Source organism: Cupressus sempervirens, chromosome 1 (genome assembly GCF_028749045.1).
Source record: "Cupressus sempervirens isolate cs-2001-9-10 chromosome 1, ASM2874904v1, whole genome shotgun sequence".
NCBI lineage: Eukaryota > Viridiplantae > Streptophyta > Pinopsida > Cupressales > Cupressaceae > Cupressus > Cupressus sempervirens.
Window position 1 is genome coordinate 18,831,774 of NC_143118.1, and position 21,842 is coordinate 18,853,615.

Genomic DNA, 21,842 nt, shown 5'->3' on the forward strand with positions numbered 1-21,842 from the left:
CATTAAGAAGATGCCAACATAAACATGTCTATCAATTGACAACCTCTTGTGCAAGCAGTAGTGGTATACACCTTGTACTAGGAGGAAACATTAGGGGGAAAGCCATACATGTATTGAACTTCATAGCCTGGCACTCTAGTCCTATGAGTTCAAATTTTGTCCTTGTCTCCATTTATCAACATTCTTTGTGTACACTCTAGGTACATGAGGGGCACATCTCATCCCTTTTTTATCACGAGAATTGTCATTTTCAACTTCTTCTATAAATAATTCTTCTATCTACTTGTCCATGTTCTCATATTGAATACAAATAGCATTTATTCTAATTTCAAATTTGTTGACTATAACCAAGATTTTTACATCTTATCTTAAAAGTTTTATTGTATGTTCTATAATTCATAATACAATGTAAGCAATTTCATCACCTAAATGAATTGTCAATTACCCTCAAATTATCTTCATTTAATAGAACTATGAACATCTTTTTTAAAAAAAAATTAAAGTAAATCTTAAACTATTAAATATAATACTTTAACTTTTTAGAGATAATAATTGACTAGATAAGTGAAATACATTGAATTCAACAGATTTTTATCATCCACCTATAATCCAAAACCTCTTAGAAATAAAACTACCATCCTTATCTTCAATCCTAAAATTGCAATACTTATCTTTCTAAAATATTATAGGAAAGAAAAAATAAAAGAAAAAGGCAGATAAAAATGAGCGAATGTACAAGCTTAAGCAGCACTTTTTCATGGTATCTTACCCTATAAAAATAGTAAATGAGAGTGGGTGGGAAACGTGCCTCCAAAGAGACTAGTGCTGCTCTCCGCAACACAGACAGTGATGTCTACTTGCTTGTTAGTGCCATTCATCATTTCCTACCTTTTCATCAAAGGTAGAAACATATTTAATACTATATGTTTATTCATGTAGCTGGAACCCATCATTTCTCCATTTCTCTCGCCTTCTGCAACTCCAATTTCTCTCGCAAATTCATGTGCTCGCCTCGCCGGAAAATTCGACATCTCTCACGGTAAGTTTGCACAACTTTCATGCAGTTAACGGCAACGAAGAATTTTTACAGTTTTATTTCTTTTTGCTTTTCTTTTTTGAGATACATGAAGAGTTGGTGGAAACACTCTGGTCGTTGCTTCTTCTTGAAGAAATTCTCTCTCTACAAATAAAAGTTTTTTTAAAACAAGGAAATTGCGTGCGCGTGTGCTAATATTGTTTTGGACGGCTTGCAGTTTGCAGATCTGCAGTAAGATTCAGCAAGAGTCATATTTTTTGTGCAAAATTCTGTAATAGTCACCATTTGTGACTTGTCTCTGGTAATTTTGTTTGCAATTTGGCTTTTGTAGATTTGTTTTCTTCATTTGGAAGATTTTTGGTTTTTTATCGGTGCATGATTCCTTTAACTTTGCCTTTACAAGAGAACAGAGCAAATACAAAGATTTATGCGCCAAATTTGATGCATTACACAGTCGCGCATACGAGTTTTGAGAAATGAAGAGTTTTTCATTCGCCATAATTTTTCTCATGCCTAGCAAAAAGGCTGGAGAATTGCTTGTTTGTACGCGAAAGAAGTTTAGGCCAGCAATATTTAGAGTTTTCCTTTTTTTTTTAACTGACGAGAGTTTTCTGCTAGAAATATATCTGCAAGCGGAGCTTTACTGCAGCAACTTTCTTTCTTAGTTCTCTTTAACATATAAGAGTAAAATATAGATAGATTGTTTTAGCTTCTATACACAATCCTTATTTTTAGAAAATATATATCTTCAGAACAGTGTATAGAGAAGAAAAACATATGAAATCATGTAAATTCTGTAGTATAATTCTAATTTTAGAATTTTGAAATAAGCTGATGATGATTGGTTTCGCACAGTGCAAATCAAAAGATATAAAACTAAGAATATAAATATTTGGAGGGCCTACTTCTTAGATCCGTGGTGGAAATGTCATTAAAATAATTCCCCTGCCATTACTAAAGTTTTCTCGTGCTGTCGTTACATAAAATCGCTTGTTTATATTATCAAAGCAAAAGCGTCACTGGATTGTTACATACACTAACGTTAGGATCACATCGGCCAAAATAGAACTCGTATTTTCATATATTTACATGACTTGTATTGTTTCTCTCGCCGTGACCTGACAAGAACGCCTCAAACCCTACAAAAGTATAACCGATATAACCTGACAAACCCCGGCATTTTCAGAAAATTTAATGTTTCTACTGCTTTATTTTGATTCTGTTTAGTCTCCGGCCTTTAACTTCGGCTGTGTTTTTACATGCAGAGTTGTTCGGGATCTTGTTCGGCTTCAATTCTGCAACATGTGTCAACTGACAGAATCCTTCACGCTGCTAAAACTGATTGAATTTTACTGTAAATCCGGCCGCCATATACAGCAGCAGTGGTTCGACATCAAAGTTGTTTGCATCAAAATCGTGGATGCCCGCGGGATCGACCGCGCACCGGAGAATTTGACTCTCCATTTCCTGCCTCGCAGCCGTTTGACAGATCTGCAAATTAACGGAAAGAAAATCCGTCCGTCAGCAAGCGCTTTCGTGACGCTTCGGCGGAATAAAAAATGACGGAAATCCGTCGATTTGGAGCTTCCTGTGCACCGACGGCGTTCAAACAACGGGCAAGCTTTCTTTCGAGGTGTACGTCGGCGATGAGACGCTTATTTGCGGTGCACTTGACAGAACAAAAGCAGATTCCGTCAACAGTAGCCGTCAACTGACGTGGACTGTGGAGTGCAGTTGCGCTTTAGAATATCCGTCAAGATGGACCTCGACGGGGAAAAGCCCGTCGTCCTTTCCGTCAATTGAAGTATACGTCACGGGTGAAGCTGGCAGTTTGCCTGTGATTTTGACGCGCAAGGAAGAGCTGATAGCCAGGAAGAAAAGGGGGCGTCAAAGGTTGAGTTTGGATGTAATTCCTGAAGGAAACGATTATGAGATTTCATTCGTCTCCAACGAAAATCAGGTGCGTCAACGGTTAATTTCCTTCCTTTCCTTCCCCTTACGCTTTGAATACCTTTCCAGAGTGATTTGCGTTGTTATGCATGTTCAGTACACCAAATATCTACTCTTCTTTCCGTTGATCCCAACAATATTTATTTACGATTTTTTACTGTGCAACTGTGTTGTGTGTGTTTTTTTTTTTTGAAGTATGTGCGTTTTTCAACCCAAACTATTTCTCTCCTCTATCTGTCTCCATTCGGTTTTCCAAACTTTTTTCTACAGTTCACACAATTGAATTCAGAAATACCCACACTAATAATTTTACAGATTATAAATATTTTTCTTTTTTCTTTTCTGTGCTATTCTTAATAATTTATTATTTCTTTATAATTGTAAGTATATACACTTGTTACTCTTAATAACTTATTATTTCTTTATAGTTCTCAGTAGATACACTTGTAGATTTGATTGTAGATTTTATAATTTATATTATATATGGTTATTTAAATTTCACTCCTCTCTTTTTATATCTGTTTTGGGCTGTATGTTTTTCCAATCTTTTTTCTTAAGCTTTCTTTTATTTTGATGATAGATCATTGAGCATAATGGAAAAGGTTTCTAAATGCAAATAAAATCTTCACACTTACATTAGAAACACACTTTCTAATTGCTTTTTCATCCTCCTCCTTTTTTTTGTTTTCGAATATCTTTACTTATTCATGTTGTTTTATATATTAGGGTCACCCTTAAACATCACACTCCAATGAAGAAATTAAGCCTGAAAAAATAAGTCGGCTTTGACCGTTTAACACTTTTACCTTAGGAATCAAGCCTAAGTGTGTGATGTTTAAGCCGTCCAATGTATTAGTACACCAAATATTTATGCTTCTCTCGTCCCTCTTTTTATCCTTCTTCTTATGCTTCTTTTTATATATGTTTTGGTCTGAATGTATTTCTAATCTTTTTTCTATTGCTTTTTTTGAGTTCAATGATAAATCATTGAGAATAATCTTAAATATTTGTAGGCATAAATAAAATCTTCACACTTGCATCAAAAAATACACTTCCTAGTCATTTTTCCTTCCTTTTTTTCTTTGTTTTTTGAATACCTTTAGAGATTTGTCTTGTTTTGTGTATTAGTACACCAAATATTTTTACTTTTCCTCTCTCATCAATTATTTCCATAATTCTTTGTTTCTTTACAATCTTCTTGTAATTTTTATTTATTTTTAAAATGTCATATATAGTCATGTTTGTAATTGTTTATATTGATAATATAATAAAAAGAAAGAAAAATAGATATAATTAAATAGTTTATAATTAAGTTCTACATAAAAAAAAATTAAAATGATTAAGATTTATATGATTTTATAAAATAAACAAAAACATACAATCTTATACTTATATATATATAATAACACACTTTTCAAAAAAATATACAATTACATATAAAATAGTATAAATTAAAAAAAGAATTAATAATTAAAGAATACTGAATTATTTTCAATAAATTTTAATATTACATTATATAATATAAAAATTAAAATTTAAGTATGAAGTCTTGGTGAAGTATTAAATGTGTTAGAGAAATACAAGTATTACATCTCTATCATCAATGGATCAAATCAAAGTCTATGAATAAATACCTCTTGCCCAGCTATAAAATTTGTTTCAATTTTATGAGCCATGGTTAATATTTAAAACTTAAATTGGCCATTCTATCTTTGAATTTTCTGAGTCTCTAAGCCTCCATGTCTCCTGCTCACTAGCAGCTCCGCACAGCACTTGAAATCGCTAAAGTCCTACTTCTGAGCCTCAATTTATTGCAGGTTGATGGAGAGGCCCAAAAACACGTGTTTCTTAACCATTAACTTCTCAATAGGTTAATGTTAACCACTAAAAACATGTTTTTCCTAACCTCCCAATAGGTTAATAATCGCCACCCAAAACATGTTTTTCTTAACCTCTCCAATAGGTTAATGATAGCCACCAAAAATATGTATTTCTTAACCTCTCTGAGATGGTTACTAACCTGTTTGAAAATCTCTCTAACTTGTTTTAAATTTTTCTATGAGACATCAAACAATTGGAGGACCTCAACTAGTGGGAAACATCAAAATCAATCCTGAGCGCCAATCTGCAACAGCAAAACAACTCATAGCAGATCTTCTTGGAGTATAATATGGACAAGATGCAGTGATACGTAGGTTGAAGTATGAGAAGTTTTTGTTTTGAGAAAGCGAAGTCATACTCATATATTATTGCAGAACTCATAGACAAGCTGTCCATGCTAGGAAGTTGGATTATGTGGCTGGCACGCATCTATATAACCTGTGGATAGACAGTGATACATATATATATCAACTCGCCAAATGTGTGCAGCAATACATATACATGAAGTTGGTCTTTCAAAGTGCTGCGACCTATTTGGAGAAATGTCTGCTCTCATCCACGTGAACAAGATAAATGATCTTCTAAAAGACTTCTCGCATATTGAGTTGGGTAAACCTAAACGTTTTCCAATCCTCCTTTGATCGCTGCACACTCATTGATGATGTACATTCATTGGATAACAAGATTATAAAATAATGCAGTCATCGTAGATCTTTAGAACGTTGTGGCATGCACCGATGAGTGCGTTATTCTCTTCATGCTAGTAGGGTAAAGCATTTATATGTCACCCCGTCTACTCTATCACTGATCCAACTGCACCAAGTGAATAAACTCGATGTTCGTTACCTAAACTCGCGATAGACATTTCTGTGCTTGTGTTGTGCATCAGCATTTGGGCATTCTTTCTAAGGATTACCTATGGTTCATATCCAAACATTTTATGGGCGATGACAGTCATGGGAAGTAGAAACCTATGCTATCAGAGCTGAGAACCTGTACACTTCCATGAATTCCAGGGTTTCTTTTGCTTTTCTGATGATAAGGAAAATAGAGAGTTTCCATAGACATTAAAATGAAATTGATGATAAATGTGGGAACTTTGGTAAAGCTTGGAATGCTCGAAATAAATGATAACATTGGTGCCATAGCCCGATTGGTGGAAGGTGGCTATCCAGTTCAATAATATTTCAAAACGGAAGAAAAGCATGACAGGACTGCGGCTTTGAGATGGTGAGAGCCTTGAATCTAAGGGGATTTTAATAATTTATTGCCAGGTTCATGGACAAGTTATGGAAGATGTTCACAATTTTTGAGATTTGCTCCTGACTTGTTTGATACAATGCCAAAATTAAAAGGTGGTGAACATAAACCGAACATACAGAATGTTGGCAAAACGTTTGACAAGTGAAATACTTTTTCCTGACCTGCAGCTTTGGAAGCTTCACTCGTTAAGTCACCCAAGTTCGGATCAGCATTCTCATTTTTTTTGGAACTTGGCATATTTGAGAGAAGGATTGGAAATCAAACCATGAAGTACAAGTATCAAAGGCCGGATTATGCTCCTGTTTTAAGAAGTACGCTTCCAGATATCGGTGATACCATTTTAGGAAGTGTCTGCCTTCAAGACTTCTGGTCATCTCTTGTAAATGAAGAAAAGACTCCATTAGCTGGAAATATATTGGAAAGTGGCTTGGCTCAAGCAGGCGGACATCCCATTTCAGTACAGTGCCCAGAATTAGTGTTGGAGTGCATGAAGGCTTATCATCCCAACACTAGAGAAGTTATTTCATCGAACAATGAAGCGATTGTCCGTCTAGATCCTGCCTCTATTGCTATTATTTTTCGATTGCCCACTAGGATGCAATATGTCAGCATTAATCTGAAAACTGCCAAGGAATATTTTACTGCCAATCAAACTCAATGTTTAAATACTATGGCAAAATCATGGTTCTTCCAACCAAGAAGTGGAAAGTCTCAATTAGGCAAATCCATTCACAGATCATCACTGAAAGAAGATGTGGCAAATATGGTAACTTTGTCGAGCAGGATTGTTGGTCTTCGGGATTCACACGAGTTCGAAGGTTGGATGTTTCTATTCATTAATATGGTCTGTGAAGGAAAACAATACATTGATTGGGCTGAAATTATCAGCGACTCACTGCATAGACAGCTCATGGAACTTCAAGAAAATGACTACTTTTATATGACTTCATATCTTTTCTATGCTATTGCAAGCACCAAAAGTTGGCCAGGACTTAACCGGCAAGGTGTTTATGATGACACAACAATCATTTATAATCATCTTCCTCAAATTCAGTATGATAATAGCTTGCACCATTTTAGAAGAGTGAATGACACATTCACCATGCTAACTATAAGGGAAATTCAAGGGAACATTGGACTCAAGATTTCACCAGAAGCAGCGATGAAAGTACAAAAATATGGAAGTGTTTTCATACAATTCCCAAAGTTCACTTATATCCGGCTAGCTGCCTATGATGGATGTCCGCTAATGTTACCTAGATTTGTTGATGATAAACTAGTCTTAATTGAAATGTGCAGGCAAATTAGTCAAATCAATAAACTTTGCAGGAACAGGAGGATAGATGAAATAGCTTTTCCTATTGGCATCGGATATTATAGTTGTGACACTGCATCAGATGCCAGGAACATTGAAAGATCTATTGCCACAATAAATTTGCATCCTTACACGATGTGTTTCCCTTATGACAGTAAGGGCTATGCAGTGAATGAATTAAAGTTAAATCCCAGTCTTGGTCACTTCCCGGCTCTAGAAGACTTTTGGGAGGATTGTGAAAATGACTTCGAAGTCAGGAAGAGAGATTGGATGCGGCTTACAGTACGACAGGTAATAGACTTCAAGTTGGACATCGATGTGACAGGTATAGATGACAATGAGGTTTCTTTGGTCGATCCTTACTATTATGAGAAAATTGAATTGCCAGAGCTCCCTCCTATTGATTGGTCAATTCCTGAATTGAAAAACTTGAAGGAGAGGTCTTCCTATGTTCTTAAAAGAACAAGAGATTGGATCAATAAAGTCAGAGCCGAAAAAGCAACTGGTGAATTTCAAAATAAAGAGAGGAGAAATAATATAGGGGAATCGTCTCGGATGGCGATAGAGGCAACTTCTAGTGAGAACATACAACAATTGGACACAGGTGCTCGAGATCGGGATGAAGATTTGAATCAGCCGGATAGGTTTACAGTCAAAAGAAAAAGGACAAGAATGAAAGGTAGAATGAATCAAGAAGGGGATGGATCCAGTGAAAAAGATCGAAGAACTCCTCGAATTGTTGAATCGCGTGTCCCTGTTACATCCCCTCATGATACAGTGATTCCTCATTTGAGTCTCCCTCCTCCTAATATGCCATTAATAGACATCACACAATTAGATAACCCATTATCTAATTCAGAAGACTTAATGATGGTTGCTGAAAATGTAACAAGTGACGTACAAGCTTCAAAAGTTACACATTCGTGGTTCCAGGATAGTCTTCAGAAGAGGAAGAAAGTTGTTCAAATGGTCCCACCTCCATTTTATATGATCTCTAGTATTCTTCAGAAGCCTCCTAAAGTGAAAAAGACCAAGGTGATGTCCAGGTTAGCTATTGATAAAACTTCAGGCAATTTGTGTGTGGAATTAGCCAAGCCTATAGTTGAAAAGAGTGTTGATGAAGCATCCGAATCAAATTTCATTCTAGAAAAGGTTGATCTTGGTCCTTCTAATGCAGAAAGAGAGTTCCAGAATTTTGAAGTGATTGCTACTCAGATGTTGCAAAGGGCAAAGGAAGAGAAAAGAGCTAGGGAGCAACTCAAGGAACAAGTTCAGATGATGGCGGCTTATATTAATTCAATCAGCAATCCTTCTAATACCCAATTCGTCGTCACTCCGCCGGTTCTAACAGGTCTTGATGGTATTTTAGATCATATTGTTGTTCAAAGAATCGACCAACAAAAGTCACATAGTATGATGATCGAGGCTTGGATAAACAGGATGATAGAAGATGCTTCAAAACTTATAACTAGAGTGAAAGAGGTATATGGGAAAGCCATCGCACAGATACAGGAAATTTCTAAGGAGTTGGAAAATAGCAAGGAACATAAATCCAACTGGCAAAAAGTAGCTGATGAATTAAAAGAAATGGCCAAGTTAGATACGAGCACCCTACTTCTTGAGAAAATTATTGTTGATCCAAGTGACAACCAAACACGCATCTGGAGTAAAAGTGTTGGTTGGAAGGTGGTAAACATCAGCAAAGGGATCACCGAGTTCGAAAAGCTAATAGCTTCTTTGGAGCAACTGAAAACAAAAAGTACAGATGAATTAATCTCTACTATCATAGGTGGAGTGCGAGTAAGTGATCTTCAGCATGTTGATTGTCAGTTTCTCCTTGATTCCTTCAGTGTTCAGGTTCATTTAGAAATAGGGAACCGTGTATCGGATGTTGAAACTATGATGAAGCTTAGCCTGGTTGCAGTCACGTTGGGAGATTGTAACATTTCAGCCTACCGACAAGAGTCAGAAGAAATTCAAGATAGATACTTCACAGCCAAACTCAGGATGGAAAATGTGTTCATTCCGAACTATGAATCAATGATGATCATCCTAGATGCTTATAGGGCTTTCCGAGATAAATCAATTGTGTCCGGGTAGATAGAGTTAGTAGCTAGAAGAATCAATGATTGTATATGCAAACATCTTTAGGAACTCTAGCTAAAAGTTTTGTTTTTGCAAGTTCCTTGTATAGGTTAATTTTCTTGAGATTAATTAACCTTCCAAAATTGCATATTTTGGAGGTGGTTATTAACCACGAAGAGGTAGTTATTAACCTCTATGTCTATATAAGGACACCTATTGGCTTTGTAAAGGGACTTTTCGGTTTTAAAAATAAGAGAACACTATGCTAAAATTTTGATCTAGGGATAAATTTTGGAAAGTATGTACACTTTTTATCTCTGAATTAAAAAAATCTCTATTGCTTTCTTGGTGCAAGAAAATGAAATGAGATGTGCTTGGGTTTCTTATTTTAAAATCTAAATTGTTATACGTTGTAGTATGCAAGTGTTTACGAATGATAATGAATGTGCTCAATAATACTGGTTGCTTTCAAGCGTAGCTCTTGAGCACCTTTGTTATGGATTTTGTTTACCGAAGAAGGTTGTGAGGGCGTGTGGTGCATTCGTCCTAAATGACTTTCTCCTGAACTTTGAAGTTTTAGATTCTTTAATCAAAAAACCCTTTTAAAAATTATATCATACGAGGGAGTTGCCCCTCAAAATGCAGAAGAAGGCCACATACCAAGGGCCTATCCAACTGTTGTGAACAGTTTGCCACACACTCCGTTGGGCAATTCTACTGTGACAAATCTGTTTACCAACAATACCATAAACTGACATGCTCAAATTTTAATACCCACCTCATAACAAATAAATGTTTCCAAATTCTAGCACTACCCTAGGGCACTTCATTTTGGAGTCTAGACTAAATTCTTCTTTTGAAAGATGCTCTATAATAGAATATTGTTATTTGTCTTTAGTTGGGTAAAAGTCTATTGACTTTTCTTGTTCAACGTGTAATTTCTTTCCTATATGTTCTAGTGCACACATGATATCATCTTATAATATCATATGCAGCTAATTTGTTGAAAAAATCCCGCTAGTAATAGCAGTTCAACAATTTAAACAATGAAGGGGAGTGTGAAAAACATATCTTATTTGACATAAGAATTTTTTTTCCATGTTATCATGATGCGCAAATTATATTTGACATAAAGTCACACAAGGTAAAGAAATGATTAATATTGAAAGTTATACGACACCACCTAATACGAAAATAAAATATTACTTATTATTATATAATTTGTTTAATATCAAGTATTTATTGTTCAACACAATTTTATTTTCAATCATTTTTAGAAAGGTATTTAAAACATAATTTTTTATTAATCAAAAATATATATTACTAAAAATTAAATAGTTGTTAACAATATTATTTAAATAATTCTTATGGTGTAGATTATATTCACATCTGAACTTTAATACTTAAAGGCTTGATTAACTACTTTCTACCACATCAATTGTAATTGCATTTTTCTAAATTAATTCAATCCAGATTTAAATGTCCCTTTTTTCAACAACCATTGTTACCTTTGAATATGTATTTATGAGTTTTTTTAATTAAAAAAATATATATTATTTTAATTATACACTAATTATTAGTTATAACATTGATGAAAGCATTAGTAGAGAACAGAAAAACTCTTATTTGTATCATTCCATATAGATTATAGAATTATTAAATGTCTGTTTAATATAAGTTTTGTTAAAGTTAAATTTCCTTATGTCTAGAGGGCTTGAATTGTTTTCCTTATTAAATTTATTATATTTATATACATATCTTTAAATGACAATATGAAATTTGTATTGTATTTTTTTAAATATGTTCAAATAATGCATAGAATGATTAATACTTTTCTTGTAATGTACAGGAGCAAAGGGGGAGCTTTATGGAAATGGATGATAGATTAATTGTCATGATATGTGAAGCAACAATGCAAAGGTTCACAAAGTTGGTGGAGCCTAAGAAAATCAAATGTTTGAAGCATTTCAAACTCACATGGTTATATGTAGCTCTTTGTCTTTGTCTTGCAATTGGATTTGGGGTTTCTCTTGGATTAGGTATGGGTGTGTGCTTGTTAGTCATTAGGGGTTCTAGAGGAACTTCTAGACTTGTAAAAAATCAAAAGCCTTGGATTTAACTCAAAAATATATTTACTATGTTACACTACAAGGTCTCCATAAAGAAAATCACAATGACACCAATATATCATGTATATTCTATATAAGTAATATGCATTCACATGAATGTAGAAATTATATAGTCAAAGTGTTGTGATGAATCGGTTGGACCACTTGGAAGACTAAGGTTCAATTCCTCCCAAATACATCTTAGCGTTAGTAAAGTATGCTTAGACTGATATCTCAACTCTAGTGATAGTGTGTAGCAAACATGTAAGTGTTAAATGATGAAAGAATAAGAATTATATGGAGTAGTTGAGTTGAAGGAGAGGATAAAAGAAAATGTTCAAGTTATAAGAGCAAACGAAGGAGAAGTTTAAAGTAGGTTCCCTTAAAAGGAGGAGATAAAATGTTCAAGTTGCACAAGTGAGAAAGAAAGCTTAATACAAGTTTGTAATGTAATTGCAATATATTCCATACTAGTAGAATACTAGTGGAAGTGGTATTTCCATAAATGAATTGTATGGGATATAGATTTCATTAAAAAACTCTCACAATTCAAGGTTAGGGCCCTAATAGAACCATCACTAATCAATCTGAAAAATTATTATAGATTGGATTTAATTGTCAAGATAGATTAATTTTCAAAGATCCATAATTCATAATACTAGGTCTAGAAAAGGTCTTTGACACTCCCCCTTGTAAAGGAGGGAGATGAATTTTTTAATTCTAAAGCCATCCTAAGCCCAATTCTTCGGTCAAATTAGTACACATTTTGGTCATAAAATATTCTCTAATACTAAGAAATTTAAGACTATTAGATGGGTAAAGAAGAAAGTATAAAATATAAAAATTTCAACACATTCTCCATAATATGTGAGTTTTTCATGTGTAGCCCACATTTGATTATATTTAAAATATTAAATCAAGTTAGAAAATCATTGAATTTTGCCTCTCTTTGTTCAAAACTAATAATATCATTTTAACTAAGAATGTAAACAATAGCAGTTCATTTATATTTTTATATGGCACTTAATCATGCATGTTTATGTTATTATGAAGAAGGTTTGGTGCACTTTCAATGCCAGATTTTATATAGTTTACAAGGTTAAGTGTGTCTTTGATCAATTCTTTATCTGGTCAACAAGTTGAAGGTTTGTTCTAGTTATATAGTTTATATTTCAACAACTTACCAAAAAAAGAAAAGAAACTATATGTTATGTAGCTTGGCATACCATTCCATCATTTATCGAACAATAATAAAACTATCCCTCTCATTCCAAATTGTTTAACAATCTTATAAATTTGCATTATAATGTTTTTTAGAAAATGATAATTGGGTTTTATTAAGATTACTTAAGTACTGTATAATCTATTGCATCTTATTTTATTATGCATGCTCTAGTTAAAATCCATAAATCTAATCATGTGTCAATTATTCTTTTATAATGCAAGTACAAAAGCAAAGAAAAATTTGTCATTGAACTTCAAATTATTTTGATTTTTTTTTTTTTTTTAATAACTTACAAATACCATTGAATAAGTTGAATTGATGCACCTTAAATCACTTGATTTTCCCTTTGAATAGCATTGAAGCGGATTCTCTTTAGTACAACATAGCTTTGATAATATGGGGAATAAGATAGGAATTTGATGACATAATTTTAGGTCATTATTGTTGATAATGGAATGTGAAGGCTCCAATTTATATATTTTTGGAAGCTAAAATGGAGGGTCAAGAAGCATTATCAAATGAAGTGTTAAGATTGTATACAAATAAAAGGATTTGGCCTTGTTACAAGTGTCAAAAGGTGGAGGCTAGATAAAATGACATGTATCATGGACAAGAGGACTAGATGTGCAGACACATATGTGACAACACATTTGGAAGAAAGTGGACTTATAAGTTATAGCATAGGGGGAAAAATTAAGGGGAAATCTAAGATGAGGGTGATGGTGATCAGTGGTGGACAACCCCCTTATAACTATAAGTTTTAGATTATGTCTAAGCTTCAATTATGATACTAAGGATTGGGAAAGGTTTAATTAGTGTATTAGATTTAGAAGAATTTATGAGTAGAAGATAATGTTATACTAAGTAAAATATTTAATTGAATAACCTTTAAAAGAAAAGAGGTAATGGAATGAATTAAACAAAATTCAATTAATTGTGAGAATTTAGGAAGCAATGATTTTTTGTAATTTATCATAATTAAATATTAATCTATTTAATTATGGCGTGGTTAAGTTTGCGATGACTATACCTTTATTTTCAATATTTCTAATATTTGAATACATCATTATTTGTAGAATAAATGATAATATTAGGAACACATCAATGCACATAGAAAGGTAGTGCATTAACCTTTTGTAAATACAAATTCACAAGCTAGCTATATGTAAAATTGAAAATTAATACCTTTGTGAAATAATAGAGTTCATTTATATGCAAGATTAAGCCAATGGTAATGATCTTTTTTAATATTTTTAAAAATATAAAATAAAATGTATTCTTTTGCCAACTAATTCATCAATCCTAGGTTATCATAATATCATGAAAGATATTAAAATTGGAGGGAGGGGTGAGGGTACCTTAATTGAAAAAGGAAAAAAACACAAAATCAAATTGCATAATAAGAAAGTAGGAACACATATGTATGACTAGTATTACTCTCACCAATACTAGAATAAGTAACATATTTGTCTTTCTATATTCAAGATAACGCATGTACAGATTTTAACTTGTGTACAATAATCAAGAAATAAGTGTTATATTTCCATAAAATCAATGGTGCTAACCTTGAATCATTATTCATAATTTCAAGTAAGTATAATAGGGTAGAAACTCCTTGTCTTTGTCCAAAGATGTCATATGGTTCATCATTGTTCATAATTACTCTTATGCATCATGTTCCTATATTATAACTTTGACCACTCACTATATATTAGATAAGATAGTAGGATTGCAGAAGCCCCCATAAGCTTTGTCATTCTTTCTAGTTATCTAAGAGCTTAAGTCAGGTAAATATCACATACAATTAATCACCCTTCTATGAATGCAACTATTCAATCAACTTAGGGTTTATAGAATGAAGCTCCCATAAGCCTTTCCATTTCATTGAGAACATAATATGACTAATAATAACACTCAAGTCTTGTATAGATAAAACTCAATTACAATATGCTCCTTTTCAATGTGGTTATAATATCAATTATTAGAAGCTTTTCAATTCACTTTCAATTCTAGTTGTGGGACAATATGTACAATGTAGGTTTTATTTAGTTTCAATGAATTGGAAATTTCCCTTGGAGAAAGAAGGTACTATAAGCATGTCTAAACCCCTTTCTTTATTGATCTTCAGTACTTAAGGATGTATCTACACACAATAATTAATTTCACATAATCAAGATCATGGTTCAAAATACAAAGGGTTCCTTATTTAAATTGTCTAATATCAAAGGATAGGTGTGATTCAACCATTCATTTACATAATATGGTTGCAGAAAGTGCTATCTAGTGTCAGAGATTCAAAAAATATCGCTAACCTTTGAGTGTAGGGGAGAGGAGTCAATATATGCACAAGCTCCAATACATTTTATAGTAGTTGGGCAAAAAAGACACTATAGTGGTGAACTAAAAATGTCCCATAATCAATCAATGCAATCCCCACAAAGATGCTTCTAAATTTCAAAAAGAAAACACTCAATGAGGTGCATTAGCGCATCATTATCACTTTTTGGGACAATTTTGGACACCACAAAAAAAAAAAAAAAAAATGTTGACGTGGCATCATATTTAACTATTTGAACTTCAAATTTGTTTTTTGGTAAAGGACTTGACAAGTAAATTATGGTGAATTAAAGAGTATTTTGAAATATCCACATAAGATTTTGGGAAATGCTAAGTTAAGGTATGCATGTAATAGGCCTCCTCCTCTACTATTTAGGAGATGCAATGCAAGAATAGAACACAATTGATAAAACTAGAGCATTACTCAAATAGAGACCCTACTGGAGGCAAATAATGTCATGAGTTTGAGGTGGACTCAAACCATGGAGTAGAAATTACCAATGCAAATTCATGTTTAATACTTTGGTGAGGATACAAGGTTTAAGGTTTAAGCGTAAGTAGGCAATTGTATAAGGAAATCAAAAGTTTACCTTATATTAAGTTGGCAATAACAAAAGGTGAACAAGTTATTTATAGTTCACAATATTTGCATTGGGAGTTTGAAAGGTCTAGGATTTAGGATGGGCTTTTAGTCAAACTGGTGGGTGGTAAAGTTCTCAATCTACCTTGTCGTTGGATTTTCATCTATATACATTTCATATTACTATCTCAATATATTATATCTATGTTTATGGATTTTAGTCTCTTTAGTTTTACTTCCTTTTTTGGGAGTACAAAACTAGTATATAATAGGAGGCTTGTCATCAAATGAGCAATTGTGAAGCCTTTGATTCTCAATGTTCATTTTTGTGATGAGTTCATATACCAATTTTGTTGCCACGTCACTATGATTAAACACTCAAATATCGTCAACCCTATTTTAGTCTTAAGGAAGCCAATTTGAGGGTGTTTTGTTCTCTTATTATGGTTGCATACTTCTAGTGACATAACTATAACCTATTATGTTGTTTGATGGTCTTCCCTATATAGGCCTTTTAAGGAAATGGTTGTCTTGAGTTTCAAGTGTTTTACAAGGCTTAAACTTGGCTCCTTGTACATTTTTTAAGCAAAAAGCAATTATAAGGTCTCTTCTGATACTAAATTATTTCTATCCAGAAAAACAAAAACAAAAAATGTTCAAGGAATCGCACTGCATTACTACATACTTGAGCATGTCACTACTATTGGAATCACCGTTGCAGTTACACCAAAAGCTCGAGCTATCAATGAACGTAACAACAGCTAGAGACAAGGATCCACGAGAGGCAGTTAAACACATGTCACAAATCCATTGGTCTATGCTGAACAATATCTTCACCTAGTGGGGATGGAAGCACGAACCTCCCAACAGCTACTACTTTAATTACACACTTAATGGCCAAATGATTTCAGTCAGGCTAAGAGAGGAATTTAACACGTCTCTCCTCAAAATGGATTTTTAGAAGGGCTTTGTATTTTTGGCATGTAGTAGTTAGGCAAGAATTTATTTGGACTATTTGTCAAGAAAACTATACATTAGAATGGTGAACAGAGTTCAAGTGCTTATGTTGAACTCATTATGGCTTCCACAAGGAAAGATATTCTTGTTAAGGCTATATCATTGATTACAATTATTCATCTCTTTAGTTCCTTCTTTCTAAGCTGTTCTTTACATTTTTAAAGCAATATAAGCAGTATAAGACTTGTATGGCAACCATAATTTACTGAAACTACTAACTTGCATGTAAGGTAAATTTATCTCATTAAACAAATATGCAACAAACTTTCCAATATTATTGTCTAATTCTGGATACATGATAAACTTAGAAGGAGCTTCCTGTAAGCTGAAAAATGTTTAAAATGCAGTTCTGAATTTGAATCCACTATCTATTTATTTTTTCTCCCACGTGCAAGAAAACTTCAACAAAACAATTATAATATAATTAATAAACAAGAAAATTGTTTACTACTTTTACAGTCCACAGAAACTCTGAATAACATTTAGCTTTTCAAAGGACTAGGATTACAATCTAGATGCGCCGGCCAGTGGAATTTGTGCCTACAAAAAGGTTCAAGGATTGTGTCAGACACTTTATACTATGCTATGCAAATAAACGGCAGAGAAAAAGTACGTCTGCAATTTTGTAATTGACATGATTGTTGATGAGGTTTCCAAAAGCTTCCTTACCAACTTAATATTCCGTGTGGAACACATTTCTAATGCATTGGATGGTTTGTAAAAGTTGCCATATATGCTTGCCCATTGCAGCAATTTGGAAAAGACATATTTTGCTCCAATAAGATCTGCCCAAAAGACAATACCCCCTCTGCAAATCACAAGTCAAGGTCATTTACTTTTAAGATCATTAATAGCATTGAATCAATAAAATGCTACAAATTTACTAATCACAGATCCTAATGTGATCTCTATTGAATCAAATCAATATCTTCATCAATCTACCTCACAGCCAATTGACTGTTAAATTTTAATCAATTTCGACTATAAAAGGGACTGCCAGATTAATGACAACTTTGGCTTCAACATCTGAGAACAAGAAAGCTGAATATTTTTCACTGGACGTAAAAGAAACTGGACTCTGATTAACGCCAGCTTGGATTTGTTGAATTTTTTTTTTAAATGAATAGGTCTGGTTCATATTAATTATGACCTATTTCTTTTAGCATTGCAATTGCATAGTCCGTGACACATGTAAATAAGGTAGACATATAGCTAAGGAAACTGAGATTATTGTTAATAGAGCAGAGGATAATAGTATGTGTAAAACACAATGATATGCCTCATACAAACCAACTGTATTGTACCAAATTGATTAACGCTCATTTATTTTTGGGTCTTTCTAAGACTTGTCCTATATAAATTCCAATATGTAGTCATCGGACAACTATAAGAGGCATTTTACATTTTTCAGTGAGAGACAAATGCATAAGGGATTGCCCTCCCCCAAAAAAAGTTCTTTCAATAGGCCCATTTGTAAAGGCACCTTTAGTGCTAAGAGATTAATGTTAATGAATATCACTTACAAACTCCTAATAAATCTAGATTTGCATATATCCTTTATAATTATTTCTGCTGCCCGTCATACAGGAATGAGAGCAAGATGAAAGGGGAAGAAAAAGAAAGTGGCAAGTTCCACATTTATTGCATTTGTCAGGAAAAAATTGATATGAATGTTCCTTTAACAGTAGCTGTTACCTTGAATGACCATTGTCCAAACAGAAAGTTAGCAACTTCACTATTGCCCCAATCATCAGTGAACATTTTCATCCAATGAGATTTATACTTCAAAAATGATGGACTTTTAGAAAGAGCATAGCAGTAAAATAATACAACACAAATAATTGAGCAGACAATGTCAATTTTAAGGACATTTGTGTCCTTGAACATTTCACAGATGACAAACCAAACATTAAATAAGGTCAGTATCATCCATAATACATTAAATATTCTTAAAGAAAACATTAAGCACCGTTTCATAAAATCATTGTGTATGATATACCTGTAGGATGGAAAGGCCATTCCTAAAACTGAAGCAATGTCAAGATCTGAACTGCTGATTACAACTTTTTCTTCTAGAACACGGCATGCCTCATTAATTACTGGAAAAAATATCATCTCCGCAATTTCTTGGTCTGTGATTTCTGTGATCTAATATGAAAATATAATCAAACCTCAATTTTAAATGAGCAAAATTATAACCTTGGCAAATAGACAAAAGAAATCACTATTTCTATGTATGGTCTTAAAACAGAGAAAAAGATACTTGCATACATTATCAGCAGGTGAAAGTCCAGCAAGCTTGCGAGATTGTTCAAGATACTTCTTTAATTCTGGCGCAGGCTTCTCCTTCCTTGAGCCCTGGTAATTATAGTATCCTTTCCCCGCACTTTCGCCTGTGAAATGATCTTGTTATCGCATGGCATTTGTGATTTTATCATACTTCTTATACAGAGACTCGAAGTCAAAACCTTAGTTCCAAAGCAGTACCATTTAAAAAATCTTAAGGGCTATCTTTGCCTTTCTGCACCTTCATCACAGGCTTTATCTAGTAACCTAAATATTCATTCTCACTTAGTAGATCCATACAAAAATGCTAGATATAACTCTTTAGTCTATAAGTATAAAGCTTTTATGAAGACTTTGAAGTGGGAATATGTACACAAACATACCATAATCACCAATATCAATGGTGCCAAAAATATGGTTCCATAGTAAGATTTATTAGTGAGAATATTTGAAATCATAGAAAGCAAAAGATTGTGATGGGTATTTAACTTGGCCTGGTATATTAACTACAACAGTATCATAATTGAAAACTAATAAAGCTCAAATATCACTGAAAACCCTTTAGTCTGATAACACATGACATTTTTATGGGGACTTTGAAGTGGATATATAGACACAAACTTATCATAATCATTATTACCAATTGTACCAAAGATATTCCGAGCATTCACAATATCTGAAGCAATAAGCATTGAAAGAATGTGAAGTATTAAACTTGGCCTTGTGTAGTAGCTTCCACATTATTATATTTCATCAAGTCCGTAGTATCAGAACTAATTAAGCTCAATTAGTCACTAGCAAGTGTTCAGTGTCAAACTATAACACTAATAATTTCATTACAAATAGAGCATTAAAGGACATATCAACCAATCATATATGGAGAGTATTGATAGTTGTATTCTAGGTAGTACGTACAATGAACTTGTAGATAAGGGAGGATCATATAAAATCAACCTATATTCCTTGACTAAAACAAGCATAGTGTCCAATTGTTGCCAAACAGATTACAACCATCAATAACCACCAACAACTAGCTCCTAGCAACTACCCACATGTCAACAAGCAATTATTACATATTCAGTCACTTACTTACAAATGACCAAAAAACAATTTAACTTATAAAAACTTAGAATGTAAACAAGATAGGGAAGTCGACCCTCTATCTTTGATGTGATAATAAGAAACCCAAGATACACTCCCACGGATTTATCACCAACCTTTCTAGTGATTGTACATGATTACACAGACCCAGACCAAGGAATGCAATCCCTGGCATCAAGATGAAGCAGGAGCAGAATTGATAGTTAAACATTAATTAATAATCCACAATTACTAGAGTAAGCTAATATGGGAATTGAAAGAGTTCAAGCTTAACCTTTCAAAAGAAAATATGAACCATGATGGTTTATTTATGTGAGTGCCACTGTAGGTTGATACAAGAACCTATCCAAATCCTCTCTACAAAGGAAGAGCTAATTAAAGACAGTTTTCTGTGCGTGCACACCCAGACACATATAGCCTATAGCCATCTACAGGTGGGAATCAATTTCTATCCCCAGAAACTAATCCACACATCCCAAGAATTCTTGAAAAAACACTACATAGATCATAGCACAATCTATTCCTGTCAATATTTATGATGAAATGTCCAGCTCTTCCCTTGCTACCCAATCTGCTAAAACTTATGGCATTATACTTCTCCTAAATATATGCTAAAAAGGAATGTTGTTCAGTTTTTATGTTAGAAACTGGAAAGTTTAAGACTGAATGTAAATTTAATGTGTCCAGTCAGTATTCTAAATTAATGCTCTGCTTTGAGCTCATAGGAAAAGCAACAGACTGCTGGAAAGATCTATAAACACTGTAATAGCTTTTTGCAAGTGGGAATACTTGATCTCTAGCACTAAACCAATAATAACTTATTCAAGAAAGTGGAAAAGATTTAGCTTCAGTATTGCTACCCCATGCGTTTGTTTTGAAATGAAGATCCAGCTGACTGAAAATGCTGGGAGAATGACAATCACTCTAGAAGAAGTTTACATAAAACTGCCATTTCAATATGATTTGTTCCTCCTAACCAGGACAATGCTTGTAACAGCACTGATGCTGACATCAATGACAGGTTTACTTCCATTGTTTAGTCTGCCTTACTCTTCTTTCAAATGGGATGATGTACAGCCCCTTAAAGATTCCTGCTTTGCAGACTTCATTACCAGATTATGACCCATTTATTCTCTCTTCTCATAGTCTACTCTCTAACGTTGCTACCCCTTCAATATGCATCCAACCAAGCTTCCATCTCCCTCAAGAATTCATCCTACACCCAGAAGTAAAAAATCTATGATCTATCATAAAAGACAGAATATATACCTTAAGAGCAAGAATTGTAAGCTCTGAATAACTATAAAATGTTACTAAAAAGAATTTGAGCTGAGGTTATCAAGGGATGACTCCAACCAACTACATAATAAAACTCAAGGAGGACTACCCAAAAAAACAAAATAAAATCCTATACCCATTTAGAAATTGCACATGGTAAAAAACCTTAAAGAGAAAACTCATTTACCTCGCAAATGGCACCCATTTTATATCTCCTATCCCAGATTTCTGTGATCACATAGTTTTACGAATTTTCCAGAGTTTCAAATCAACTTCCGTACAAATCAGAAGATTTCCTTGATCTATAAAAAATTTAATGTTCCATGAAAGTTTTTATGTAATAAATAAGCTTATGCTAATTTTTCCATATCCTTAAGTTC

The 21,842-nt window shown here is 33.4% G+C and overlaps 1 protein-coding gene and 1 pseudogene across 2 annotated transcripts in view; one reads left to right on the forward strand and one right to left on the reverse strand.

The window, feature by feature from the left end:
• The first annotated feature begins 796 nt into the window (after positions 1 to 796).
• Positions 797 to 11,681, forward strand: LOC149575945 (uncharacterized protein At1g01500-like; annotated as a pseudogene). Its single transcript, XR_016360284.1, has 3 exons — positions 797 to 1,039; positions 2,302 to 2,996; positions 11,380 to 11,681. The product of XR_016360284.1 is annotated as an uncharacterized protein At1g01500-like (transcript).
• A 5,371-nt stretch (positions 11,682 to 17,052) lies between these two features.
• LOC149575946 (peroxisomal fatty acid beta-oxidation multifunctional protein AIM1-like) overlaps positions 17,053 to 21,842 on the reverse strand; it is a 43,498-nt gene continuing 38,708 nt past the window's right edge. The window contains exons 15-18 of the mRNA XM_089816061.1: positions 19,069 to 19,190; positions 18,797 to 18,945; positions 17,467 to 17,605; positions 17,053 to 17,337 (exon numbers count right to left, since the gene is read on the reverse strand). Of these exons, the coding sequence (XP_089672187.1) occupies positions 17,302 to 17,337; positions 17,467 to 17,605; positions 18,797 to 18,945; positions 19,069 to 19,190 (446 nt within the window). The 3' untranslated portion in view covers positions 17,053 to 17,301. The remainder of the gene's footprint in view (positions 17,338 to 17,466; positions 17,606 to 18,796; positions 18,946 to 19,068; positions 19,191 to 21,842) is intronic.